Source organism: Antedon mediterranea, chromosome 6 (genome assembly GCF_964355755.1).
Source record: "Antedon mediterranea chromosome 6, ecAntMedi1.1, whole genome shotgun sequence".
In the NCBI taxonomy this organism is placed as follows: Eukaryota; Metazoa; Echinodermata; class Crinoidea; order Comatulida; family Antedonidae; genus Antedon; species Antedon mediterranea.
Window position 1 is genome coordinate 15870766 of NC_092675.1, and position 27766 is coordinate 15898531.

The 27766-nt window shown below is 31.7% G+C and overlaps 1 protein-coding gene across 2 annotated transcripts in view; it reads right to left on the reverse strand.

Moving 5' to 3' along the window:
- The window catches only part of LOC140051624 (receptor-type tyrosine-protein phosphatase alpha-like), a 71591-nt gene that overhangs the window by 10395 nt on the left and 33430 nt on the right, over positions 1–27766 (reverse strand). Inside the window, exons 11-32 of one of the 2 annotated variants that reach the window (XM_072096896.1) lie at positions 26301–26534; positions 24663–24905; positions 21852–21983; positions 20384–20689; positions 19340–19663; positions 18732–19010; positions 16640–16743; positions 16057–16246; positions 14720–14825; positions 12162–12311; positions 11715–11877; positions 10724–10766; positions 8106–8190; positions 6224–6318; positions 5624–5712; positions 4210–4300; positions 3389–3465; positions 3162–3198; positions 2744–2841; positions 2347–2466; positions 1666–1838; positions 698–833 (exon numbers count right to left, since the gene is read on the reverse strand). In XM_072096896.1, coding sequence (XP_071952997.1) covers positions 698–833; positions 1666–1838; positions 2347–2466; positions 2744–2841; positions 3162–3198; positions 3389–3465; positions 4210–4300; positions 5624–5712; positions 6224–6318; positions 8106–8190; positions 10724–10766; positions 11715–11877; positions 12162–12311; positions 14720–14825; positions 16057–16246; positions 16640–16743; positions 18732–19010; positions 19340–19663; positions 20384–20689; positions 21852–21983; positions 24663–24905; positions 26301–26534 — 3275 coding nt within the window. The remainder of the gene's footprint in view (positions 1–697; positions 834–1665; positions 1839–2346; positions 2467–2743; positions 2842–3161; positions 3199–3388; positions 3466–4209; positions 4301–5623; positions 5713–6223; positions 6319–8105; positions 8191–10723; positions 10767–11714; positions 11878–12161; positions 12312–14719; positions 14826–16056; positions 16247–16639; positions 16744–18731; positions 19011–19339; positions 19664–20383; positions 20690–21851; positions 21984–24662; positions 24906–26300; positions 26535–27766) is intronic. The other variant, XM_072096897.1, reaches the window with a different exon arrangement.

Here is a 27766-nt window from a genome sequence, read left to right on the forward strand (position 1 = left end):
CAACTACCCCTCTGACAGCTACCGCTCTGGCAACTACCCCTCTGACAGCTACCGCTCTGATAGCTACCCCTCTGACAGCTACCGCTCTGATAGCTACCCCTCTGATAGCTACCTCTCTGACAGCTACCGCTCTGACAACTACCCCTCTGACAGCTACCGCTCTTACAGCTACCGCTCTTACAGCTACCCCTCTAACAACTACCCCTCTGACAGCTACCGCTCTGACAGCTACCCCTCTAACAACTACCCCTCTGACAGCTACCGCTCTGACAGCTACCCCTCTGACAGCTACCCCTCTTCTGACAGCTACCGCTCTTCTGACAGCTACCGCTCTTCTGACAGCTACCGCTCTGACAGCTACCCCTCTGACAGCTACCGCTCTTCTGACAGCTACCACTCTTCTGACAGCTACCCCTCTTCTGACAGCTACCCCTCTAACAACTACCCCTCTGACAACTACCCCTCCGACAACTACCCCTCCGACAACTACCTCTCTGACAACTACCGCTCTGATAGCTACCGCTCTGACAGCTACCGCTTTGACACCTACCGCTCTGACAGTCACCGCTCTGACAGTCACCGCTCTAACAACTACCCCTCCGACAACTCCAGCTCTGACAACTACCACTCTGATAGCTCCAGGTCTGACAACTACCGCTCTATATATGCATTATTAATTTCTATAAATAAACATTACCTGTGACTGAACCAAAAGGTTTCTTTGTCCTCTAATCTTGGATACAAACTTGTAAATATCTACTTGTTTTTCTGCTGCCATCTGGTCTAACATTGAATCAATTACAATGTAAGTACCTGTACGACCAACACCAGCACTAGAACAAGAAAATGGAAAATAAGCGAGTGACATTTCATTTTTTTTGTCTTGTGTGGGTTCATCCCACCTTTATTATCATACTCTGTTAGAAATATTATATTTTTTCCTCTCGTTTATATGTTACAATTAGGTTAAAAGTAGTTTTAAAACTAAATTTTTATATAAAAAAACATCTCTAAGCTTATAGACATACATAGTCTTCTCTAGTATTTATAATCATAAACTGTGTTAGATAAATATTTATAGCAAGTGAACCCAATATCTATTTTCAAGCATCTGCAGTGGCGTATTGGTTTAGCACTCTTAAGGGGCCCTCTAATGGTGGGTAGTTGCATTAAGGCTTCTCGTGCTCTGGGGCCCTTTTAGCTCTGAGGGTCCTGGGTTTAGCCAGTGAGTGCTCATTGGTGTAACGCCACTGATCATCTGTCATTATTATATATACACACTCTACTAGGAAATTCTTGATCAAATGACATAATAGTCTACAATACGACATTATAAAGGTTTGGGAATGTGATAGAGGATTCTGTTTAATTTATTTATTTAGTTGATTTTATGATGTTCAGTCATGCAAAATTGACAGAAAATTTTTTTCAAACATGACAATATAAAAGGATTTGACAACAATACCTATTGGAGTGTCAATACCTATTAGAATCCTTTAAAAACATTTTGGAATTTATAAATCTGTTTTTTCAATATAAAGCAATGATCATAATTCAATTACTACAAATGAAATCATCATCTTCAAGGCCTGTTTATATGATAAATGTATATTTAATTATCATCATTGTTTATCATGCATAATGTAACCAGGCATTTAGACTTACCTGCAGTGTACTGTAAGTGGTCCAACATCTCCGTTCATTGTAGGCTTTGGAACCATCTGCCTGATGCGTTTGATGAATGATAACATGGTATATGTATAATCAGGAATTCCAAAATCAGGCCAACCAATAAAATGGTACTGGTGGATAGATCTGGCTTCCTCATCATAGTCAGACTGTAAACAAATAGTTTTATTTTTTATTTACTTAATGTCTTTAGGCATATGTGGCCAAAGATTACCAATACAGTAGTAGTAGTAATAGCTTAAGACCTTTATCATCTGCTCGGATTCTGACTTTTTTAATACATGATTTCATTCATTGCTGTGTCAATGCGCCATGAGCATCTCATTTTTTTTATGGAAACTGGTGCAATATAAGATTTCCTTATTATTAGTATATAGTTAAAATAGGTAGTAATTATCCCCAATGATACAGGGGCTATTTTGTGAATCAGTCCACCTACTCCAGGCAAACTGTGGACCTACGGTTTATAGTCCTTATACTTCAATTTATATATTTTTTTTAATTTATGCATTTGGCCATTTGACTTGAATCAAAGAGTTATTATATTAACTAAGGAGTCAAATCCACACAAACACAGTCCAAAAAAAGAGGAGGACCATCTGATAACAAAAAGGTAAATACAAAAATTAGTATATGAACAATAAATTCAAAACGTACATTCTGGACACGGAATTTGCGTATGACGTACTCGCACGTTTTGACAGTATCTTCTAAAGTAATTGTGAATTGCTCAAACTCTTGGGAATCAGCGTCAGGCCAGTATTGCGCACATTTCTCCTGCAAAAATAATCCAAAAATAAAGATAAAACATTATAAATGTGTATCAAACTCAATTAAATAATAAAATGGACTATTAGTATTTGTTGTAACACAAATAAATAACTGAGCAAATATTTCTATTTATTGCACAAAACAAAAGGTTTAAAGGTTTGCATGGCGAATAAACACTAGTAAAGTTAGATTTGCGGTACACCTAGTGTTTTACTTCCTTTTAATCACATGCTAACTTGACTAAATAGCATATATCAAATAACTAGACTGAATATGTTCATACCCTTCCTTTCTCAAATGTCTTTGTAAGCATAACGATAGCAGGGGACCTTTGCTCCCATATCATTCGCCAGAAATCCACAACTGTTTCTTCTTTTGGTCCTATAGAGTAAATCAATATTTGTTACATTGTTTTTCTATTAATAAATACAAATTTTCTTTTTTATGATCCAATATTTTACGTTTTTACTCAAGCTTTCACTGGTTCTTTGACACAGTTTAATCATAAGTAATAAACGTAAGTTTAGGATTTTATTTAAACACATTGGATCATCAAAAAAGAAAATTTGCATTTATCAATACTATACCTACAAAGATACACAGGTGAAACTTTTAACTAATGTCTTCTATTGAATTGAAAAAAAGAATTTAAATCATCACATGATTTCATAAGAAAGACATGTATTTGTGTAAACACGTACCTTGGGCAGCAATAAATTTATTACTGAAGTCATAGCCCTGTTGTGAAAGAAATAAGATATTTTAATTGGAATCTCTTCTCAAGTATACTGTATACACTATGTATGGTTATCTATAAAAATTTATTCTTAGGGAGTGGACATTTAAAAATACCATAACATTTTTTTATATATTCAAAGGCCATGTCTATGAGTTAGGGTTGATAGGTAAAACGAAACAAAAATCTTACATCGACGTAACATGCATTAATATAGTCTGAACCAGGTTCTCCTTCAATCTCTGTGAGAATTACACGGCTATGGTCATCTAAAGAAAATGGAAAAAAAAATGTTTTAGCAAAATCCAAACTAAAAATGATCAATGATAAACATCATTAAATGTAAAAACCATAACCATGTTATCATATTACTGTCTATTTTCATCATACAGTTGTCAATAACAACAATGACATTGCTATATTTGACAATGACATTTTAACAGATAATTTTTCTCTTTTTTATTTTAAAATAATATAAATAAGAAAATTACAGGATGGGAAACCTATGCTTTCTCAACAAGATCTTATACGAGGTTAAGGTAATAGCATGATTTGAACCACGGAATTGGTAAGCAAACATGTCAACCAGGAAGCCACAGTACCATTATCCTCACTGCATCATCACCTCCATAACAACTTTTCTTTCTTTTCTTTTCATTAAGGAGCTTTGATTTGCAATGACCGACAACTGTCTACATTATCAAACTAGTTTGACAAAAAAAGTTTGATGTGCCCAAATATGGTAGTGATATGCTTAAATATGGTAGTGATGATGTGACATCATCATGTCCATATATGGGCACATCACATTTTTTTTTTGTCACATAAAGTTTGATTGTGTAGACAGAGCTTTAGCTAGGTCATGTCAATTCATTGTGCACATGCAGGGCAGTTTTAGGTGGTTTCTAGATCCAGAAAACGGCCGACAATACATCACTTGACATGACCTAGTTAGGTTGTCAGTCTTCACAAATCAAAAGCTCAGTATCAATAGAACTGTACTGTATACTTACATGCTAAAATGTTGATATATCTATTCTTGCCCTTATTTTCAGGTATACTACTCGCTTCAGTTGTAATTGGTCTGGACGAAGCCGGTAATGACTATTAATCAACAAAATGTCATTAAAAAATTTAAATATACAATTAAAAAATGTCCATTTAGAAATAACATAAATATATAAATGTGAAATGCAGTCCGTGCATACAAACCCAACTCAAATAGTGTTGCATCATACACAACACAAACTTACCATGATTCAAATGGTTTTTGACAAATTCTTGTTATGCAGTTTTAATGCAGTTATTGTACCTTACATAAATAACCAATCTTGATTAATATGCTTCTAGACTGGTCTTTAGAGGCCTGTACAGTGGTTTTTGATGAGTTAAGAGTTTTTTTTTAAGGTTAAAGTTGGTTGTGGATAAGACTCTGGAACAGTTCATACCCTAGGCAGCTGGATATATGGCATTTACAGGTATTATATTAAATAGATCAATGGTTGAGAGAAACTCTGATGCTGCTACCATTCCTGTTCCTGCCACTACTAATCAAATATTTAGAAGCAACAGTTCAGAAATAGATCCTAGAATGGTAAAATGAGGCTTCCAAAATTGAGGGTAGGCGAAAATTCCAATTGTAATGTACTACTCTTTCTGAAAATTCTCTGACATTATGTAATAACTTATTGGGATAGTTAATCAGTACAATTAGGTACCAGCCAGGTTAAGCAAAGCTGTTTCAAATATGCCCCATAACCATCTGAAAAAAACACCAACAGAAAAGTGCTAGAAAAAAGACATGAGTATTTTTCACTTTCATAGTAATTGTAGGCAGGAAATTAAATCAAATATAACATATTTAATTCATATTCGAGAGGTATAGGCTATAGCTTCCAATATTCTGTAAATTTATCCTATTCAGTGGACTAGGCTAGAGCTTCCAACAGTATGTAAACATACCATATTCAGAGGAACAGTGTGTAAAAATACCAGAAGAATATGAATTGATTAATTGATTGATAATTAGTACACAGTATCCAGGTTGTTAAACGCAGTGAATGTCTTAAAAATACCTGCAAGGTTGTTGATAAACATTTCAAAAGATACAGTAAAACAACGATCAACATGATATTCAAACATTGCTTAGAAAAGTTTGAAAACAAGGCACTGGTACAATCGGACAAGGAAAAAAAGAACACGTTGAAGGAAGACATTCCATGCTGTAACGCACTTGTGCAGCTCTCAACTACATGCAAGATACCACAATTCCTCTTGGTTGGAAAAGGGTATTGCCAGAAGAAGTAAAGAAACCAAACACCAAAAAGGTAAAAATAACAAAACAAAGCAATGACATAAAAAAAGGGAGAAAATCAACAGTATTGATTCATGCAAAGCAAGGTGCAAATCATAGGCCCACAATGTCACCTTGTACTCCTGGTTAAATAGTTTGTCGTTGTCCCTGTGTTTTTCTTCGAAGGTTTCCCCAAGTCTGTCTATTGCAATAGCTGGATATTCTAGAACAAAACAAATGAAGCTTAACTTGGAAAAGGAACGGGAATCAGTGTTACTGGTTAGGGACAATTTTAAATTTAGTTTTGTTTAAAAAAAACAAAACAATAAAATGAGATAAAGAAAGTACAAAATATTAATCTGCGCACGGGATGGTTTGGTTATTTTAAAAATTGTCGATCAGTACGAAGCGAATGTACGCAGTATGCCCATGTTTTTCAATTTTAGTTGTAAACATCATATTTATGTATATATTATATAGTATATGTAAACTGTGAATTCACTTTGATTCTTCTTGATTCATTAAAAAAAAATAAGCATCATCACCTTTTTTCATTTAAATTTAGCACATTGTTGCGAACATCAATTAAAATAAAATATAGGAGCTTCTTTTTTATGGTACAAAAATAATTGTTTGCAATAAGAATTGCATATTTAATTTAAATATAAAAATTAAGTTTGTTAAAAGATAAAAAAAAATATTATATTGAAGTTTAAATGATAACTAACACAAACCTTGTATATAACCATCATTTTCCAAACTAAATTGTTCTTGTGGTGGACGGTTGCTGGGTCGTCTAAATATATTCCCAATTTCAACTCTTCTGTGCCTGTGAAGTGATAACAATAAATGAGTTTTAGTTTTAATGTAGAGCTTTAACAGTAGAATGAATGCCCAAAAAAGTTTCCTAAGGTTTAAGAGTAAAAGAAATTTAGTTACTGCAGTAACAGCAGTGAAATAATGTTGTAATGGCAGGGGCGCAGCCAGCAAAGAATTAAAGGGGGGGTCAACCAATATGTGAGTATTTTGCGAGCGAAGCGAGCAACCATGGGCTGGGGGCCAGGGGGCCGCCAAGGGCCCCCGGTTGGGGTCCAGGGGGCGAAGCCCCCTGGAAGCTTTGGCGGTCTAGGGCAATCTAGATCATTTGAATCGGTTTACGCACACACAAATATGACAATGTTAAACTGAAACCAAGAAAACAAAAAACAACTCTCATTTTCATTACAGAACATTTTTATATTCCAGGCTGCCACAGAAAAACACTTTTTTTCTTGCTTGTTTGTTGATTTGTGTAGAGAGGCTGTAAACTCAGAGGAGGAATTATTTGAATTCCTCCCTTTTCACCAATACAAAAGTTGCATGAAATGAACGTAGAGATGCAAAAGTTTGAAAAAAGAAATTAGAATGATAGCATGGAGGGAGTGATATTATTAAATGAGAACCGTAAGGTTAGAGTTCATACACTATGCAAGTCCAAGAAGCTATCTTGGCTCCGTGTGTATGTGAGACGCTTATCATACCCAGTACATACAATATTTTGTTTAAAAATATACCTATTTTGTTCGAATGTATAGTATAGGTGATAGCTTATACATAATTGTAATAACTAACTTCTAAATTATTATCATACATTTTACGTTAGTTACTATAACGGCGCTCTTGACATCGCGTGATGCATCTTTTAACATAAGTTTGGAACATTCTTCTTGGCTTGGAGATAGAATTCGCGAATGACATTCTCTGTATTCTCTGTATTAATGTTCATGTTAAAGTGTATGTTCATGAGGCACAATCCCGAAAGCTGCTCATAAGACATGTGATTCCCCAAACAGGTTTTCGTTCTCCATAAAGTCGAAAAACTCCGCTCAGCTTAAGCAGACGTTACGGGCATAGGCCTACGCGATTAGAAGAAGTGCACACACATTCGGGAACACATCTGGATCCGCTAATTTTACACAGTCGCTTCCATCACTGAAGCTCGGAATGAAGATGTTCGTGTCTTGGCAGATCATCGTACCAAATTCAAGTTCCTTGAAGACTTCTTCAACATTACACTTCACGATAGACTCGGGTGCTACGCCAAATATTTTAAAGCATGGCCTGTTATCGGCAGAAAAACGGGTTTTTAACTCGGTTTGTAATCAAGAAGTTGATTTGGTAATACTGCTCGGTAGTAATCTTCCACAGTATCTCCAGGATGATTGATCTGTATTGTTGTCTCATGTTTTTATTTATTTTTTCAAAAAAAAGGGGGGGTCAGGACCCCCGTGACCCCCCCACTGGCTGCGCCCCTGAATGGTCCATAATGTAATTGTACCAAACATTCAGTGCATTTGATAAATAACAATTAATATTAAACAACTAATGAATGTTTATGAGTGTGATGGGTTTTTGATTGATTGCAATTCATTGCACTCTCGCTGGAGCATGCGCAAAGCACAAAGCATTGTTGATATGATGTCGTTAAGGGGTTGCGCTGTCTGGGCTCCAGTCAGTAAAAATCAAAACACACTGCACTATGTGGAGTGATTGGTAGGCCACATTTTATGTGACCAACAATTGTTCAATCAAATGACTGGAATCTATTTACGTGTTATATAATACAAAATAACATACCTCATCAAAAAGCCAGCAAGAATGATGACAATAACAATCAGAAGTACAATAACAACAATGACTGCAACAAGTGGGGTATTGTCTCCTGTAATTACAGATACAAATATAAAAAACATGTTCAAACTTTTTTTTTTTTCACTTTTATCCATAAGAACACAATATTATCAAATCATTAAATACATAAAGTTTTTTCTTTTAACATCATTTATTTCGTAACTTTTCAATGAGTAGAACACCTTCTTTGGGATGCGTCTATTAATGGGACACGCCCATTAAGAGGACATGCGTATTAAGGGTACACACCTATTAAGGGGACACCTCTATTAAGGAGACACTTTCCTGTAAACTGAAAGAGGTAAATTATATGTGTTAACACTACGAAAACCCTATTCAAGGGAAACCACTATGAAGAAAGTGGACAATTTGTTTGGTTCCAAAGGTGTCTCCTTAATAGAGGAATTACTGCATTATAGGTGAATCTTTGGTGACTGAATAACATTTAATGCAATTGAAATATAAACTGGTTCGTATTATATTGCAGATTTATAACTCAAAATACGACCTCTCTAAAACAAAGATGTCCAACCAGAGGGAGCTTTTTACTAAAAATTTCATTGTAACATTTTAAAAGGCATTCTACTAGCACGCACAATCTTATGATCCAACAATTGTTAATCTTGGTTTCCAATGCACAATCTGTTAGTCACTGAATACAAAGTATCCAATAGCTTTAAGCCTAATTCTTTTATCTTTCATTTCAGGACCTGTTTCCCTGAAAGTTTTTTTATACACACTGATATTTTCTAGTTTTTGTCGCACAAACATTTTGTAGTTTTCAGTTTGAATCCAGCAACAGGTCCAGCAGTCTCAAAATTGCAATATTACATACTGTAATAATTACTAAAATGGAATTCAGAAAAACCACAGTGGTATATTTGAAACTTGTTGTGAGGGCTAAATGTTTTAAAGTTTAAAATTGGTTGTTTTTTCACATGTTGTTTTAACACATTTGAGCATGCAACATGATGCATAATTTAAGTATTTATGGAAAATATTAATACTCCGCTTTAATTGTTGATAAGTTTAATAAATAAAATGTAATAATTTGAGTTTCAACTGGCCATATTATGAGGATTTTATTGGATAAAAAATGTGCATGCACACTCAAATTAATTTGAATATGCAGTTAATAAATCATTCAATTAGGAGGAATCAGAAAATAGAACACAAATTAAAAAGTTGGAGATGAAGAATTGTTAAATATTTGTTATGGGGTTCAATTATTTCACATAAATTGCTGATCTATCATAGTCTAAAGTGGTAAATTACATGAATAATAAATGATTATCGGCCAATTTATTTTGAGATATAGAGAGGAAGATATAGTTAAATATTGAAAAGAGGTAAAAAGAAAAGAAACACACAAGGATCCCAGTAATCTCTACAGAAAATTTGGAAGAAAATCCATGTATTTTTCTCCCAAATGACATCAATTTTACACCTTTTTCCATGGACCTTACACATTGTATGCTTCATTCTAACAGAGGAATAGGCCTACAATTCACAGATATTTGAATCCAAACATAAATAGGTTTTATGAAAGAGTAATAAAGTAGTAATTTAATGACATTTAAAAATAGTAACCGGTAACATCAATCAGGTTAACCAAGCAGTCAAAATTGCATCATGAATAGTAGAACATAACATAAACAAATGTAATTATTTTGTTAAAATTTCTTGCAAAGCAATCAATAGGTTGACATACTCATTGGAGATCCAACTGATTTTCTGCTGCTTTCACCTGATTTCAAGATCATATAGATAAAGATTGAAAAATTACAACAAATACTATATAATTATAATAAATACTATGTTTTTTATTATAACCGTATAACAAGCATGTAATAGATTTCTAAAGCTTTCTACACTATCAAACTTTATGTGATGTGCCCATATACGGACATGATGTCATATCAGTACCATATTTGGGTATATCAATCATTGGTCAAAGCACAGTTTTTTTGATAGTGTAGACAAGGCAATAACTTCATTCATATATTGTAGTAAATATTTTGGTCAATCTTTTGGCAGCACGCTATATATAGCGCAACTTACATGCCTCTATTCACTGTGGAGCACAGAGATCAATGTACCATATGAATTCACTACATGCACTGACACGCCATACCACACATTGTTCACAAACTTTGACTCATTATGGACAATATATATAAACATGTCTTAGGAATTGACTACACACAGTGCTACTTCAAGCCATGTATTGTTTTGTGTTGTGCGATTTTTTTTAAAAATATGAACACTATAAAAATGTGTTAGGTTTTGTTTATTATTGTTGGTGATAGAAATGGAATAGAGGAATATGTTGGTAAGCAAAACTTTAATGTGATTATTAAGATTGTAGAATAAATAAATTTACAACATAGGAGGATTCATAAATGAAAGTGTATTGTATTAGTGGGACAAAAATAAAACACATTTCAGACGACAGTTTAGAAATGTTTATTAATTTTCCATATTAATTAATTTACATATATAGTTGATTAAACAAAGAATTATTCTTAATTAATATAGAAACAAACAAAAAAGGAAAAACTTACTGCCAGTTGTTACTGGATCCAAAAGTTCACTAGATGCAGAGACCTAGAACAAAAGAAAAAAATGTGAAAAAGTGTTTAGGTATGAAATTTAAGAACATAAACATAATTTCATAAACATCTTCATGTCGTACAACTACTCGTAACATTTTTTCTCAACTTTCTATCATCTAAAGTCGTAGTTAGTCATGCCTCGGGTCACATTCTATGGTCTTCGTACAGGTAGGCTACTACATCAGTACTTCTATGAATGGATGACTAGCCGGTGACAATAACGCTAGTTGGTCATACACAGTACCGTTTTTTATTTTACGATCATTCGGGAAACCACCTCACGACAAGTAAATTGTATTCATTGTAATAAATTGATTATTTAAGTACAGTACTAGCGTGGACATTTTACCACAGCCTACCAATAGTATTTATGACAATGAAAATAATAAGGCCAAAACATTGTTATGTTGCGCAAGCATAGGGTCAATAGGGTACAAATAAATCTGGTCTTAGTATTGTGGCGAGACACAAGCAACTGAAAGCCACATAAAAAACATTAAAATAAATAACTTCAATGATTTGTATCTGCTGCTATTTACAGGTAAATGTAATGCAAATTTTCTGGCCATCAAAACACTCAAAGATCGATGAACCTGGCTGTGCAGGTAATATTTCCAGGAATGAAAATCAATTAATTCAATTCATTTAATCATTTATTACCGAAACGACGGTCTGAGACAGAAACAAATTTTTTTTACTATTATGTAAAACTAAAAGATCAAAATCATTTATTACAAACCACATGGTGTTTTAATGAATTGGTAAAACATTGCCTGCATAGTCTGGTGAATAGTGTGTATCTTTTTTATTTTTGATTCCTTGTTGAGTGCTACTGTATGTTTTGTATTTTTTATATGCAATATTTTATTTTCAACTTCAATTTATTTATATAATGAATTGCGATAATAAAGTTCAAGTTCATGTAGAAACATAAACTTACCCGACCAACATAAGACCGAAGATATACTGTATATTTTGTACTACTTTTCAAACCTCCGTTGTAACCTTCAAGAATATTTGTTGAACGTTTCCGACCACTTGTCTGTAAATTGCAGGTAGTGGTCTTACCGCTTCCAATTGTGACTTCTTCCTCAAAATTCTCACTAAACAGACAGATAAAACAATCTTAAATAATATCTATATACTGTAAATCTTAAAAAAAGAAGAAAAAAAACATTGGTTCTGATATTGCTAAGATATAGAAATATAATCAAATTTTTATTTGAAATCCATTTTGAAGATTTCTGTACTTTTATATATACAGTAAATGTTAATTACACTATTTAGTTTTTATATATGGTGGTTCCCGAATGATCAGCTTTCGGTGGATCACCATCAGTTGTTTAAACAAACAAATAAGTACTAAATAAAAATCAAGTGTACTTACTCATTAAACACTTCTGCAATATATGGTACATGTGGTCTGTCTTCAGCATTTTCATAACTTTGAAGTTTACTTTCTTCAGTATACTGATCCAATTGTAAGCTGTCCTTGACATCGGTTTCTTCCAACTGGATAACAACCACTGCATAACAGCTAAAATGATGAATATCTATATATAAATTTACGTAAGGGCAAAATTCGGTAAATCGCGCCTTACTTCTAGAATTTTTACTCGATGGTATATAAAGTTGGATCGTACTTTCGGTACTGATTTTAACCACCTGATGTAACCCTGTTTACTAATTAAATTGAGTTAGATAATTAGTTATTGACGATTAAAACGAATTTAGGTTCAACGATTTGCCCCAAATAGGGGTGTTTTCCGACCGTGGTATACACTGTTTAATGCATGTCCATCGTGAAAAATACCCGCATACAATAATACGAGGACGCTTCGCATTTTCCTATCTCCTCCTACGTTAACTGTTTTTAATGGCTGAAAACCGGTTGAACAGCTCGAGTACAGCATCATAATGTTGAAGACAGGCCGATTTTCTTTAAAAAATACTATTTTGATACATTTAATATACGTTTATACAAATGTATTGATTTGCAATGAATGGAACATTCCAAATTATTTGGTTTAACCATACTTGCATACCTCCATGGTTTAACACAAGTAGGTAAATTTATAGACCCTTGGAGAATAAACAGAAATAGTATTGTAATGCTATACAATACTGCAAATAGGTATTAACCACTTTTGATCGCCATTTGAATCAAAAGTGTGTTGGTACTGTTAAATATAATATAAACAAATATACTAATAAACTTTATCACTGTGAGTGTGGGTAGCCCCTACTTTTAGATTAAACACATAATAATATAATACTTTATTACTGTCAGTTGTTTCTCAACGTTTGTATTAATTAATAATTACAAAAATATAAACGTATTAGTGGTCTTTAAATGTACTTTACTATTTCAATCGACCATAAGACAGTGACAGTTTTAATAAAGTATTAAATCGGAAATGTTTTACTCTATTTAGTGGTATATTATTTATAGGCCTATAAAAAAATTTTCGTTACTGAGAGTGGATAATAAAGAAATATATTAAAGAACCATTTAATATAAAGAATATATTAAAAAATTGTTCCTCTTTGTATCTATCCTCATCCCCAACGCTCAACTCTAATGTTAGATACAAAACCCTAAACTCTAATAGATACAAAATTGGGTTTGTTTAAATGAGTCCAAATAACAAATTTGGACTCATTTGTGACAAGTTTCTAGGTGCTAATTTTGGTTGACTACATAAATCATTGTGTCTATTTATTTGTTTCTGTAAAAGACAATGTTTTATAGTCCTGCCGTACGTACATTTGAAATCGCCAGTTTTTTTACGCTGAAATTACTATGTATTCGAGAACCATCTGTGGGCACGAACTAGATGGTACGCGAGCGAAGCGAGCGTACCGTCTAGTTTATAGTAATTAATAATTATTATTAACCATTATTACTAATAACAACTACCACACAGAACTTTAAACCAACAGAGAGCAATAACACCACTGCAGAATGTGAAACAGATGATAAAACTGAAATACCAGTCTGAATCATCCTGCCATTCAAAGACCAGAAATATGCGAACTCGGTCAAGCGACAACTATGCCAAACTAAGTAACAAGATCAACAAAAACATTGTCCCTGTATTCACAAGTAGAAAAGTTAACTAGATTTAATTTGTCACTATGACGAATTATAGGTTATATGCATTGATTTAAATAAAGATAATTGATTTTAAGTGATATATTGATTGATTGATTTTGTCAGAATTATTTATAGTATATGAAGAGGATCCCAAGGTGAGACTTGATCTTGGTACCTCGAATGCTATAGACACGAGCACAGACCACCGAGCCATACACAACTGACTAGAAGTTGAAGAAAGTTTCCTCCGTGTATTTACTATGAAGTAACCACTTTGGTGCAGATAGATTATTGCATAATTCATTCGTAACCATTGTTTAGAAAAAAAGAATGCGAGATCCACTATTACCCCTTTTACACTGCTGAACAATAACACACCTGTGTCGTGTCCGTATAAATTTTCTTTTTACTGATTTAGTATTAAGACAAGTTTTCTACTGCAGTTACTGCATAACTACATTTTACCGGTTTATCCAATTACTGCTCAACTTTTAAAGCCTTTTTGATTAAAACACCTTTATCAAGTTATAATTGACCAATTAAATCCAAGTGGTAGTATGAGACTCCTTAATACAAAAACAAATAGATTCGCAAACTCCTTTGTTCCCTCCAGTGTCACCCAGTACAACCGCAAGGTTAGGTAGATAATTATTTTCTATTTTGTTGATGATTTTGACTTTTTTACTTGATATTGGTGTTAATAACTTTAGGATAGAATTGTTTTGATATTTGTTTCATCTTTGTAATGAGACAAACACCATTATTTCCACTTGTTTTGTGGACAAAATAAAGTTATCTTATCTTATCCTATCTTTACAGATACCTTTCATATATAAATTATTCATTACCTGATTGGTCCATTTCGTGTGCTAGGCTTTACAAATTTAACTTTAAACGAATCGTGTTTAATCTCTTGATTATTTGGCTGCTCTGGTTGCATTATAAAACTTGGTGCTAAAAGAAATATACATAAACATGCAACTTAGTTGTCATGGACTATGGAGGAGAAATGGCAATAGTGATTGGTTGTTGATTAATTAGTAGTGTAATTGCAGGTTACCAAAATAATTTTACACTAGATTTGAACTCGTCACTTCGGACGAGTTAGGTTATCCGCAGCGCAAAGGCCACGGCACCAAAGGCCACGGCACATCATACGTTAGAATATTGCGCAAAGAAAAACGATTATGCCATTGAAACAATTTCAGTGTGCTCTCTATTTTGTGTCCCGTCTAAGTATATACAGTATACACTATATCCTGTATACGTACTACATACAGTGCAGAATATGTGAAAATAAGTGACCAAAGTTATTAACGCTTTTGAACATGACGTCATCACAATTTTAAAAATGGTGAATCATGCGAAAGATAATCGATTGACCTAGACAATAATAAAAAAATTGAGGGAATTGGAATACGAATAAAGGAGATGCGCTCTATTAAATGTGACGAGCTATGACGAAAGAGACAAAAATCCTATATTTCATATTCGAGTGGCCATACGATGATGTCACAATGTCCGGTTAGCCATATCGATGCATGATTCGATATCTACAACTCATCAACTTCCAGAATATTTAATTTTAAAAAAGTTCACCACGTAGTTTACAATCTATGACTGTTTTAAGAAAGGCATAATTTTCACAAATTTTTGAACTTTTTCATAAAAAACGCACGCAAATTGTCCAATTCTATGTGCTCGTATGACATGATTTTAAGTCAAAATTGTTTGAAAGTTGGTAAAATTACTAAAAAAGGCTGAAAAAACAAAAATCACGCAAAAATAGATGTTTTTTGCGCTACATGCGCGCGCACGCGTAAAAAAAATGCGCGGCCGTGGGAATTTTTGAAACGCTCAAAATGACATGAAACGCGTAGAAAGTTGATTAGAAGATGATTTTTCGCATTTTGAAATTTTAAACGCGCATGCGCGCGTAACTTTGTGTGAAACATGACATTTTTAATCCATAGAAAGTGCCAAGTGCGGATAACCAATAATTCTAATCTTTTCCTTTCAAAATCTTAATCTTTAAATTTTCCCACTCTTTTCTACATATTTGGGGGTGGGGGGGGGGGGGTGTGACACTGTACCTGAGGATATACAGTACTTACAATTAAATGAAACTATTTAATAAATTATTATTATTTAATAAAATCATAATAGTTGTTTCTTCAAACCTTACCTCCTGCAGGGGTCGTGCAAGTTGTTTTTTCCGATTGACCACTCTCCTTTACTGTAGTAGCAGTTACATATATTGTGTAGTTTGAATATAGCAACACAGGTTGTAGAAAGAAAGTTTTATCATCAGTTTCTATAGAATTCAATTGCTCTCCAGGATATTCTTTATTACGAGACTCAATAGTGTAGTAAACCTGCAATCAGAATTGTTTACTCATTGAATTATCATGGCTTTAATAATACTGTGAAAATGACAATCATTGTGTATATAGGTTGGTGGTGCAAGTTTTCTCCATTACGATATTGTAGTCAGTATTATATAAGTGGTTCTTTTAATCACAAAAACATCAACTATACCACTGATTTTGGGCTTGACTACTATTTGAACAAATGGCCATGTAGTCATTTTCAAAAACAACATTCACATGACTTCAATTCTCTATTATTATAAATGTTTATTTTTATTGCATTATAGCTCTTTAAACCATATTTTGAAGCATTATCTATCAAATCAAGTAATATAGTATATTTATAGTGTATAATACCATTTGTCATAGGGTCAAGTTTTTATTTAACAGTTCACTTACACTATACTTTCGAATTTGACCGTTTAATTCTTCCGGTTCCTTCCACATTACTTTGCATACGTCATTTTCATAGTTTGCTCTTACTTCCGTTGGTGGTGATGGAGCTATTCATAATTGGATAAATGAAAATCCATCATAGCTAAAGATTACTTAATTAGTTTGTGGATTATAATTATATTTTTACAAATACGGGACTTGAAATTTCTTATTATTCTAATTATCATGTTAATTATCAAATAACTAAACAAAACTACATTATTAATTGCATGAGATATATAAATCAATTGGTCTAATTTAAATACATTAGACCCCATTTGACCACTATAATAATCCTAATACATAATTGTGTTTGGGGACAGGAGACCAATCAGTAAGATTGTTGAACAGGCAAAATGAGAAGCGCCTGCAAATATAATACAATCTCCAAGTCTGAGTCTCATGACAAGTACTACTGTACTTCTTGACATCACCCGGACTATATAAAAAAAACTGTAATACTTTTATCAGTCAAAATAAATAAATGTTTATTGATATTGATATTTATTGATATATGTTTACTGCTTCAATTCTCATCTTTATCATTTTCATAATTGGTTAGTTATTAATGCAATTTTTTTTTATGATCCTTGAAATGGGTGTAAAATGGTTAGTAGAAAATTAGTAAAATGTAAAAGTGATAGGTACTAACTAAATAGAGAGGTTGACAACAGGAGAGATTTTATAATACTGGTATCAAAATCAAAACTAAAAATATTAATCATGCTGTTATAATATATGTAATTATGGTTTTTTATTAATATAAATTGAAAATAAGCAATTAAAAAAAAAACATACCAAGTTGTATTGAGGTATTAAAAAGAAAGCAGGTTATTACGTAAAAGTAAAAACTGGTTATATGCTCCTTGTAATGATCACAACCAAAAACGTAAAAACATGCGACATATTAAAAAACTAAGACTGCACAGCTGATTTTTGTAATAAACAAACGTCCTACCAACTGTACTCATACTAACATAGGAATGGAATGTTTTTTAGTTATTGATAAGACCAAGGCAATCGAAGGCTCTGTCTACACTATCACATCAAATTTTATGCGACACAAAATGTGATGTGCATATAGAAGGAAGTCATATAACTACCATATTTGGGCATATCACTACCATATTTGGGCACATCACACTACAATTTTTTTGTCAAACTAGTTTGATTAAGTATCATGCCAACAAAATGTCATTCAAGTATAAATATTCTGTATAGAAAGATTTTTAACAATGTTTTGAGGAGCCTATTCATTACAAACTATGTTTTCTTTTACTAGGCTCCTCCACTTTAGACATTAAAATGAAATAAAACTGAAATAAAAATTATGCAGCCAATTTGACTACCTTTTTGCTTAAAATTACTAGTTAAAATTAATAGTTGTTTTTTTTTATCCAATTTATAGTCAAAGTGGATCTATTAGGTGACATTAAAATTGCATTATTCAACAACTAATTTTTTCAGGGGGTAATCCTTATTACTTGATTCCCATTATTGTGCAGCTTAGCATTTGCTATCCGATTGAAAATGTAAATATTGAAAGTGAATGTTTTATGTTCATTGAATGGACAGAATATATTCATTCATTGAATGATTTGACCATTCCATTCAACTTATGACAATATTCAACTCATAAAAATGTCATTATTTGTATATTATTGTTATCAGTAAAAAAAGTGCTTCTTTTTGTAAGTTAAATTAGTTTTCTAATTTGCCCTTTCTCAGTGCTTCATACATTTACTTTTTAAAGTTCTTTAACAAATCATGTTTTGCACAAAATGTACCACATTCACTCATCATCATGTTTACAATATTCTCATAGAAAAAGTACAATAGAAATTGTACTTTACAGCTATAATATATGTAACTGTTGTATTGCACTAGCTTGGTACCTGAGATATTTGCATACTCACTATTTATCAAGCAATGGGTTAGCTACCTACACACAAATTAAATGTTTGTTAGTAGCTATTTAACAATGAATGAAATTAATGCATAATGGACCCTTTATCTCTATTTTGAAGTTATTTGATATTATAACAATGATATTCACCATCTTCTTTTGTTTTTGTTTCTTCATATTTTGAATCACTTGCTCCTATGTCATTTGTACAGAAAACTCTGATAGTATACTCTGTATCAGGCTGCAGATTCTTGATTGTGTGCGATTCATAGTTTTCTGCAAGTTCACTTGTAAAGTTATCTTCGCTGAGCATATAGCCAACAGTGCAATTTATGATTGGTCTATTATTGTTATTTCCTCTTGTCCAACTAACAGTTATTTGTCGTTCTTCAGGCGTGGTCTGCAGATCGTCAACAGAGTCAGGTTTTTCTGGTAAAATAAAAAGAATTTAAATAATAAAAAGTATTATAACACAATTGAGTAAATTCTTGTCATTTAATTGAATGATTGTGGGTCATATAATATTCAATAACTACTTCATTGAACTCTTATAACATAGAGAGTGCATTTCAGCATATAGTAGTGTGTACAGTGTGTTAACAATAAAAATAATATAAATTTGATTTGATGTAATCTAGCATTAATATATGAAATGGATTGACTTACCACCGTAAATGAATACATTATTTACGCTTAATAGAATAAAAGTTTCAGACAATTTTAGAAAGTATGAAAAAGTCAATGAAAACTATACGTACCAAAAACAGTTATGGCAAAACTACTCTCCTCAGGTTCAGGCATGGTGTTTACTAGGTCATTCATGGCTGTACATAAATAGTCACCACTATCCTCTCTTGCAATATTGTAAACAACCAATGAACTGTTTGTTGTGAAGATGTTATTATTAATTTCGATTTGAGAAGTAATGTTGTACTTTCCTTCCTCCTTACTGATTTGCATTTCATTAGGATCTATCCAAGTTATCTCAACTTCTGGTGTCCCACTTGCAGAGCAATAAAATGTCAAATTTTCTCCTAATTCCGCTTCTTGGCTTTTAGGCGACAAAATAATGTTTGGAGATACTAAAAAATGAGTGTGAAATTGAAATGGTGTATTAAAATTGGTGTAAAGGTAATTTGGTTATCATAACCCAATAAAGTAATGGGTATTAAGAAACAAAGGCAAAATAAACCATATCTAAATCATGTATGTTTTACTACAATAAATTTTCTCCTAATATCACTTCTTGGTTTTCAGGTGACAAACTAATTTCCAGATGTATTAAAAAAAGTGTGAAATTTAAATGGCGATATGAAAATGGGTGTAAAGGTATGTTGGTAATCATAACCCACTAAAACTAAACTGGGTAATAAGAAACAAAAAAAATAAACCATATTTTAAATATATACATGTTTTACTACTATAAATATTTTCCTAATATAGCTTCTTGGTTTTTAGGTGACAAAACAATGTTCGGAGGTACCAAAAAAGAGTGTGAAATTTAAATGGTTTTTATATTTAAACATACATGTTTCACTAGTACGATTATATACTTGTTAAAGTATTTGAGGCTAAAGCATGTTTTCATCAGCTTATACGGATTTGTTGAGAAAGTTTTTATTTTTGGTCAAGATAAAATTTGACCACTCAGAGCTTAGAAAATGTGCTTTTAGATGTTAGTTTAGTTCAGCAGACACGCTGTGGAAAAGAAAATCACAGTTGATTTCTTACAGAATTCTGTAAAGAATCAATTATTGATTGTTAGCTTCTACCAAATATTATTTTAGAATAAACAAACTAACCTTCAACATTGACATCAACATATTCAGTATCTGGTTCCACTCCGTCAACATCAACATATTCCAATGGATATAGTGTGCAATTGTACCTGCCAAGATCATCAAAGGTAACATTGGTGATGTTATACATATCAAACTTAGATGTACTTCCCGTAAAATTCTTCACGACTTCTCCATCTTTAACCCAGGTTCCACTAATATTCAGCAGATTATAATAACAGCGAAGATGTATATCTTTATTGATGAGTTGAGTTACAACATTGTTCGTAACATTCAGATTTGTAGCATTGATTGTAGCGCTTAAATCCACTACAAAACAAACAAAATGTTTTAATTGATCATTAAAAAAAAAAGTCAGTAATGTATTTATTCACTTGCTAAAACTATTATGAAAAACTGGCTACTAAAAGGTGTGCACTAAATCTGTTAAAGTTAACCCTTTCACTGCGTATACCCGGTACTACCGGGTATAAACAAACGTCGTTGAAATACGCATACCCGGTAATACCAGGTATGAGCAAAACAATTATTTAATCGTATTTGCCTATAATATATGGCACCCTCTATATTCCTTCGATGAACTTGAATAATTTTGCAAGTCATTAAAAAAACGGCCCTCTATAGTTGTATTATCGTCTTGAAAATAATGCGCCCTCTATAGTTAATTATATATAGTATAGTATATAATAGTATTTCTATCTTGGAAAGTTGTTTTGAGTAGCGTAATGGCGGCCATTTTGAAAGTAACACAAATTTACCAGCCCCAATAGGGCAACATCGTGTTTATCACAACAAACAAACAAAAAAATTCTGAAAAAATAGTTAGTTTTTGTACTATAGTGAATTATTGGAAACTGTCATTATTTTCTCGATTTTGCCCCAAAACTTTGATTTGTTCATAATTTTTATAAAACAATAAAAATAATTTAATTTTTTTTAAATATTTTTATTTGTTATACGTACTTCATCAATATCCAGTTGGGAAAACGTATTCCATAAGAATTTCTTATAGAAAATATAGTTTTTATCATTGAATAGATAAAAAACTCGAAATCCAAAATACCTGTAATGACGTCACATGACGTCATCAATATGCAAATTACTTTTTTTTTATACCTAACTGTAAACTAACCCTTTGCCCATCACGCACCACAAAAATAATTACACAATTATCTCAATTAGAATTTTTTTGCAATTTATTAAAATATCATATGTTTTTCTTAAATATATATTACGCACAGAGGTGGGAATAATGCGCCGCAGTGAAAGGGTTAAGGTTATTATTGTTTATTCGCCATGGAAACCTTTAACAATAAGACCGTCAAACTTTTCCTATGGTTCAATAAGCTTTTCAAAATATATAATAACATCAATATAATGTCAAAATACTTGAATCATAATATCTAATATCAAATTTAGATAATTAATAATGTATATATTGCTTGAAACAAAATGTTGAATGAAAACTTACTGTAATTGCAATCAAATCCATATTGTTCTTTTTCTTTACACGATGGACAAGAACCATCTGAAGGCACACAAACTGTATTGTTGACACATGCACAACTACCGCAATTCCGTCCAAATGTACCAACCTCACAATCTATAAGGCCAAATAATTTGTACAAAACATTACATTATATCAAACATCGTATATCTCTAACAAACCATTTCACTCTTTTATCAACTAAAGCCAAAGTATAGTCATGTCTCGGGACCATTCTATAGTCACCACAAGGTACTGTAGGCTTTTGCCAATAGAGCTTCTAGGAATGGATGACTATAGTTGGGAGCAGGAACGCTAGTAGACCAAACCCGGTATCATTTGATTACGATAATTAGGGAAATTACATCACAAATGCTTTAATTTGGCAAACATACTTAATAAATGGTCAAAAGGTCACATAAAATTATAATTGGTAAACATTAGCAAGCTATCATATCAGAACGGTACACAGTATTTAAAAAACTGTAACGGTTGTAGAACGTGGACGGGATACACATTTAGCTCATCATGGTCGTTAAAATTACTTTGTATACCATCTCTTCTTATGGCTCTTTAAGGGCGCTATATACATGTGGAACCATATTCCTCAAAGATGTATTGTCCCTTTGACTAATTCCAAAAAAATTAAAAATTAAAAATTTCGAAAAAAGGTGGGTCGTTTTGAAGTATCATAATAGTTATTAACTTTCACCAAAAATGTTTCGAAAAAAAAAATAATTTAACTGAAATACAGACGTTTTTTTGTTAAAAAAATAACTTTGACTTCCAGTCAAAATTTTCAATCAAAACATATCCCATAATGAAACGCACTTGTTTGGCTACTCTGTATGCATAATCATAAAACTTCCTCATGATCCGTGTGAAAATACCTTCTTAACCGTGACGAGTTGTAAACAATCCTAATTTAGCATATGCATAATGCGTACTCATGGTTTGAAATCTTTGTTTACTTTCGCTCGTGACGATTTTCCAGATGAAATGTAATTAAACTAATTTACCTGTTAATTACGTAAACTTGTTGTTTTTGGTTCGAATTTTCGACTTAAAGTGAATAACTTTAATATTACTTTCATATGGCCACTTTAATTTTAGAATATTTTGACCTTCATTTTTTTGTGTTTCAAGGGACAATACATCTTTAACCATTTTCAATTTACTAGAATTGTAACATTAATTAATGATTTCAGTAAATATTTAAACCAAACATCGTTGTATAAAAGTGTGAGTCAGTTTTATCAGTATAACTATTTTTTTTGTAATTCAAAAGTTGAGTTAAAGTTAACAAACAAACAAATATACATATAAAAGTATACATCATCTAATACTGTATTGACAGAAGCTGTGAAAATGACCAATATTCAACAACATGCTATAATTATTAATAGAAATTATAAAATAAAATCTTAATTCTATGAAAGTGTTATCGATGAAAAATATAGCCAACTTGTCCATCCAGACTTTAAAATACATTCTGAAAAAAACAGATTTCCAAAATAAGAAACCAGTTATCAGAGACACAAGACATTTTGGGCCACCCCAAAATAAACCAAACATTTTAGGGCAACTTAATGTGTCTAGTTTTGGGTGAGTATTAGGTAAAAATGAAAACAATTACATGAAAAATGGACTTCATATTTTTAAAAAAAGAAAAAAAAAAGTAGTGAAACATTATCTATACTATAACAAAATGCTACAGTGAATATGGTGAATGTATAAAAAATATGCAATATTTAATAACTAAACAGAACACACTAGAATTAATTGTTAAAAAAACATCTCAAAATGTAATAAATGAAATAAATATTGTTGTTACCGTAGGTAATATTTTTTTTGAAATCTTTAATTTAATTATTGAAACAATAGAAAATAAATTTAAATAAACAAAAATTTGCCACATATTAACGTTACAACTTTTACCAGTAATAAAAATGGTTAGATTTACTAACTAGAAGTATGGGAATTAAAAAAAATTAACAAATTATTACGTAAACTTTACCAATACTAATAACTAATTCCAAATAAACTAATATTTTATTAGAATTTATAATAAATTTGATTTTAAAAAAATTAGCAATTAATAATTGTACAAGTAATATAAACAATGCTTTACCTGTAGGTTCTTGAATGTAGATAAAAGAAATAGTTATATAATTAATTAAAATTATATTTATTCTATCTCTTAACATCATTTATACATTTTATAAGCATTAATTTTAATTAATGTATTTTTATAAAGATATACAGTAATCCAATTATATTTTTTTTTAATCATTACAAATACAACATTTGTATACAAAATAGCATTTGAGAAAGAGGAATGCAGAAAAATGTTATACCTGAAAAAATACTCATCTCATTTTCATCTTAAAAGTTGAAATAAGTTAAAACTAGAAAAATGTTTGTAAATACAGTATATGCTTTATGAGATGAAACATCCTATTGGTAAAATCAAATCGTTTGAATTTATATATTATACAGTAGTCTCATTAAATCAATCTATAAAAAACAGTAGTTTATGTAGAATTTTATTATTTTTATTAGCACATTAAATCAAAATTAATAAAAAAAAATGCTTGACCTGGAAGGTAGATAAACAAAAGAAGAAAGAAATATTTAAACAGTTTGAAAATTATACAGTATTTACAGTTTATAATATTTATTATAGTTTATTTATATATATGTTAGCAAAATAAACAAATTAATTATTATTTCTTATATGTATTATTTATATCAAATTGTTTCATTGACAAATGGGATTGCAAACAATATATTTACCTATAACTGTCAGAGTAAAGGTACAAGTTCCGTTATTTCCAGCTTCATCTGTAGCAGTACATTTTATTGGATTATCACCTTCATTAAATTCAGAACCACTTGGTGGAATACAATTTGGGACAGATACAACGCCAACATTATCGGTAGCGGTCGGTAGAGTGTAGTAGGCAACTGCTGTGTTATCACCATCTAGTAATACATTTTCAGTGTCGTCTTTGCAGTCTAAAATTGGCTTTTCATCATCTATAAAACAAAACAAGATTTTCTCAGTTACAATGTGTTGATATTACGAGCCAACTACCCAAGAAAGTATTAAATTACTGTAAATATAATCTTGTCAAAAGAGTGGAGGATAAAGCTTGACTGTAAATTGCAATTTAAAAAAAAAAAATATAACTGACGAAACAGAAGGAATCTCATCAAATAATTTTTAAAAAGTGACGCTAGGTTTTTGAAACAATTTAATTTGTTTACTTCTCTGCATTCAACATCAAACAAAAACATGTAACTAAACTAAAGTGATTGAGCTAAATTATTTTTTTCAAAGTGAGTTTTATTAAACAATTTAATTTGTTTACTTCTCTGCATTCAATATCGAAAATATGTAACCAAAGAAAATATAAATTTGTTTAGTACAACTCATACTATAAGAAGTGTTTGAGCTCGTCTTTTTCTCTTTCTTTCTTTTTCTTTTCTTCTATATTGAGAAAACTTTAAAGAATATTGTAACTTTTGTTTTTAGTACATTTAAACACACTATATTTTATCTATACAAATGAAAGGGAGAGAATGAAAAATAGACCCAAAAGAACAAAGCTTCAACAAGCTGGGTATGTGCCAATATGACTAATTATTACCTCCGCCAAGGAGGTTATATTTTCACCCTGTATGTTTGTGTGTGTGTGTGTCTGTCTGTCTGTGAACAGGTTGGAGGCCACAGTTTTTATCCGATTCTCACCAAATTTGGCCACAATGATCTATGCCCCAAAAGCTCGGACGAGTTCGAATTTGAGGGTAAAGGTCATAGGTCAAGGTCACAACTAACAAAAAACTATTTTACTGCCTAGAGACCACAGTTTTTATCCGATTCTCACTAAACTTAGCCACAATGATCAATGACTCATCATATAATTGTGGTTAAATTTTGAAGGGTCAGGGTCAAAGATCAAGGTCCACAAAAAAAAAAAAAATAAAAAAATAATAATAAAAAAAAAACCTCAGCGGGACTTGAACCAGCGATCTCAACTGTGAGAGGCTGGATACATAACCATTACACCAAACTCTCATCCACAACCTTTTAGTGTGCAGTTAGCCTATTTACACTTTAGAACTAATAAAAAAAAATATTTAAAAAAATATATATATTTTCCGGGAATAGTTTATGTAGAGGAATTTTACAGTAGGCGGAGGTTTGTACTCTCGGAGTACCCTCTAGTTATGTTATGTTTTAAAAAGATATACCAGGGAGTTGTTAATTAACAACTCCCTGGATATACTGTATAAAATATATACATGTTATAAAGACATGCTTTTTTCAACACATTGTTTTTGAAATTTTTTATATTTTTGTCATGGAATGAAAGAATGAATAAAGGTCGGTATAGGCCTACCCACAAAAGAGAAAAAAAAATGATATACCTGACACTGTTACAGTAAAGTTGCATTTAACTTCATTCATACTGCCGTCTTCAGCAGTACAATTAACAATTGTTGGCCCTAGAGGAAAGTTTTCTGGAAATGAGCAATTAGCATTAAGTGTCCCATCAACATTATCGGTTGCATTCACTTGTGGTACGTATGTTGAATATGCCTTGCCCTCATCAGTAGGAAGGGATTTGTTCCCTGGACAGTTCAGTACTGGATTTTCATCGTCTGAAAATTTAATACATAAATTTAATAGATTTTTTTTCTTTAAAAAACTACAATAAAATCATACTAAGGCATTCAAATAGAATAGTAGCATTGAATAAAAATAATAATAAAATCTTTTTCCCAGGTTTTCATTACAAAATATATGTCTAACAATATACCGTATCATGTTAAAAGTAAAGCGAGTTATATCTACATAAAAATACCAATGGTCAAATGGTAGGATGTTCATTTTAAGTTCAAATCTTAACTCAATTGGTTTCACTGTACAGATTTTCTCATCTTAACAATTTACACACTGCTTTTGTTTAAGATTATTCAATATACGGTACTTTTATACATGTACTAATGTGTAGAGTAATCAATATTTATTTTTGTCAAGACTTGCAATTTTTTTTTTATCTGTTATCGTAAATTAATTATTAAAAAATATTATTGTTTTTAATCATTATCTTTTTGAATAAAACATACTTTCTTTAACATAAATGCAATAACTTAATACACAAATATAACTTCTATTAATTTGTAGTCAACAAGCAAAAGAATTAAGGTCTTGCAGTATATAATAGTTACTGTAGATAGAAATAGAGTTATTTCCACTACGTTGCATACTGATGGACATGCCCATTCAACTCCACAAAGTGTCTATCGGCCAATAGATGGTCAAGGCGTGTTCTAAACACTGAGGACAAATGTAATATATTGTATTAAAATATTTTATTGAATCAATTTTCAGTATTTTGTACAGAAATTATGATGGTGGTGGAGGTAAAATATCATAAAAAATGTACCAAATGCACGGATTAGAAAGACATGCTTTTGTATCCGTAAGATTTTTATGGAAAGTGGTCGCTAATGAGGGTTGTCGGCACATGGATGTTCTACTGCACATACATTCTTTTAAGATTCATTAACTATAGCCATTTCATTCCCATAATTCCTATGTATATGGCTGGCACGACCAGGTTCCTACAAACGGAAGGTAAAAGAGTTTTTTGAAAGTTGTTTGAACATGCTCCATGTTAGCTGAAGAATAGAAGAAAATATGTTAATTGCCTTCACATTCTCCAAGAAGTTTGTTTGATCTAAAATCGGGCACATGCTACCTTGCTCAAACTCTAACCTTTGACCTGAAACTGAAAACTACAGTGAGCTCTGTTGTTTGCGTGGTCAGTTGCAACGCAAGATACATTAAATGAAAAATTGGCAGGGTAACGTCCAACTTTCAAGTCACA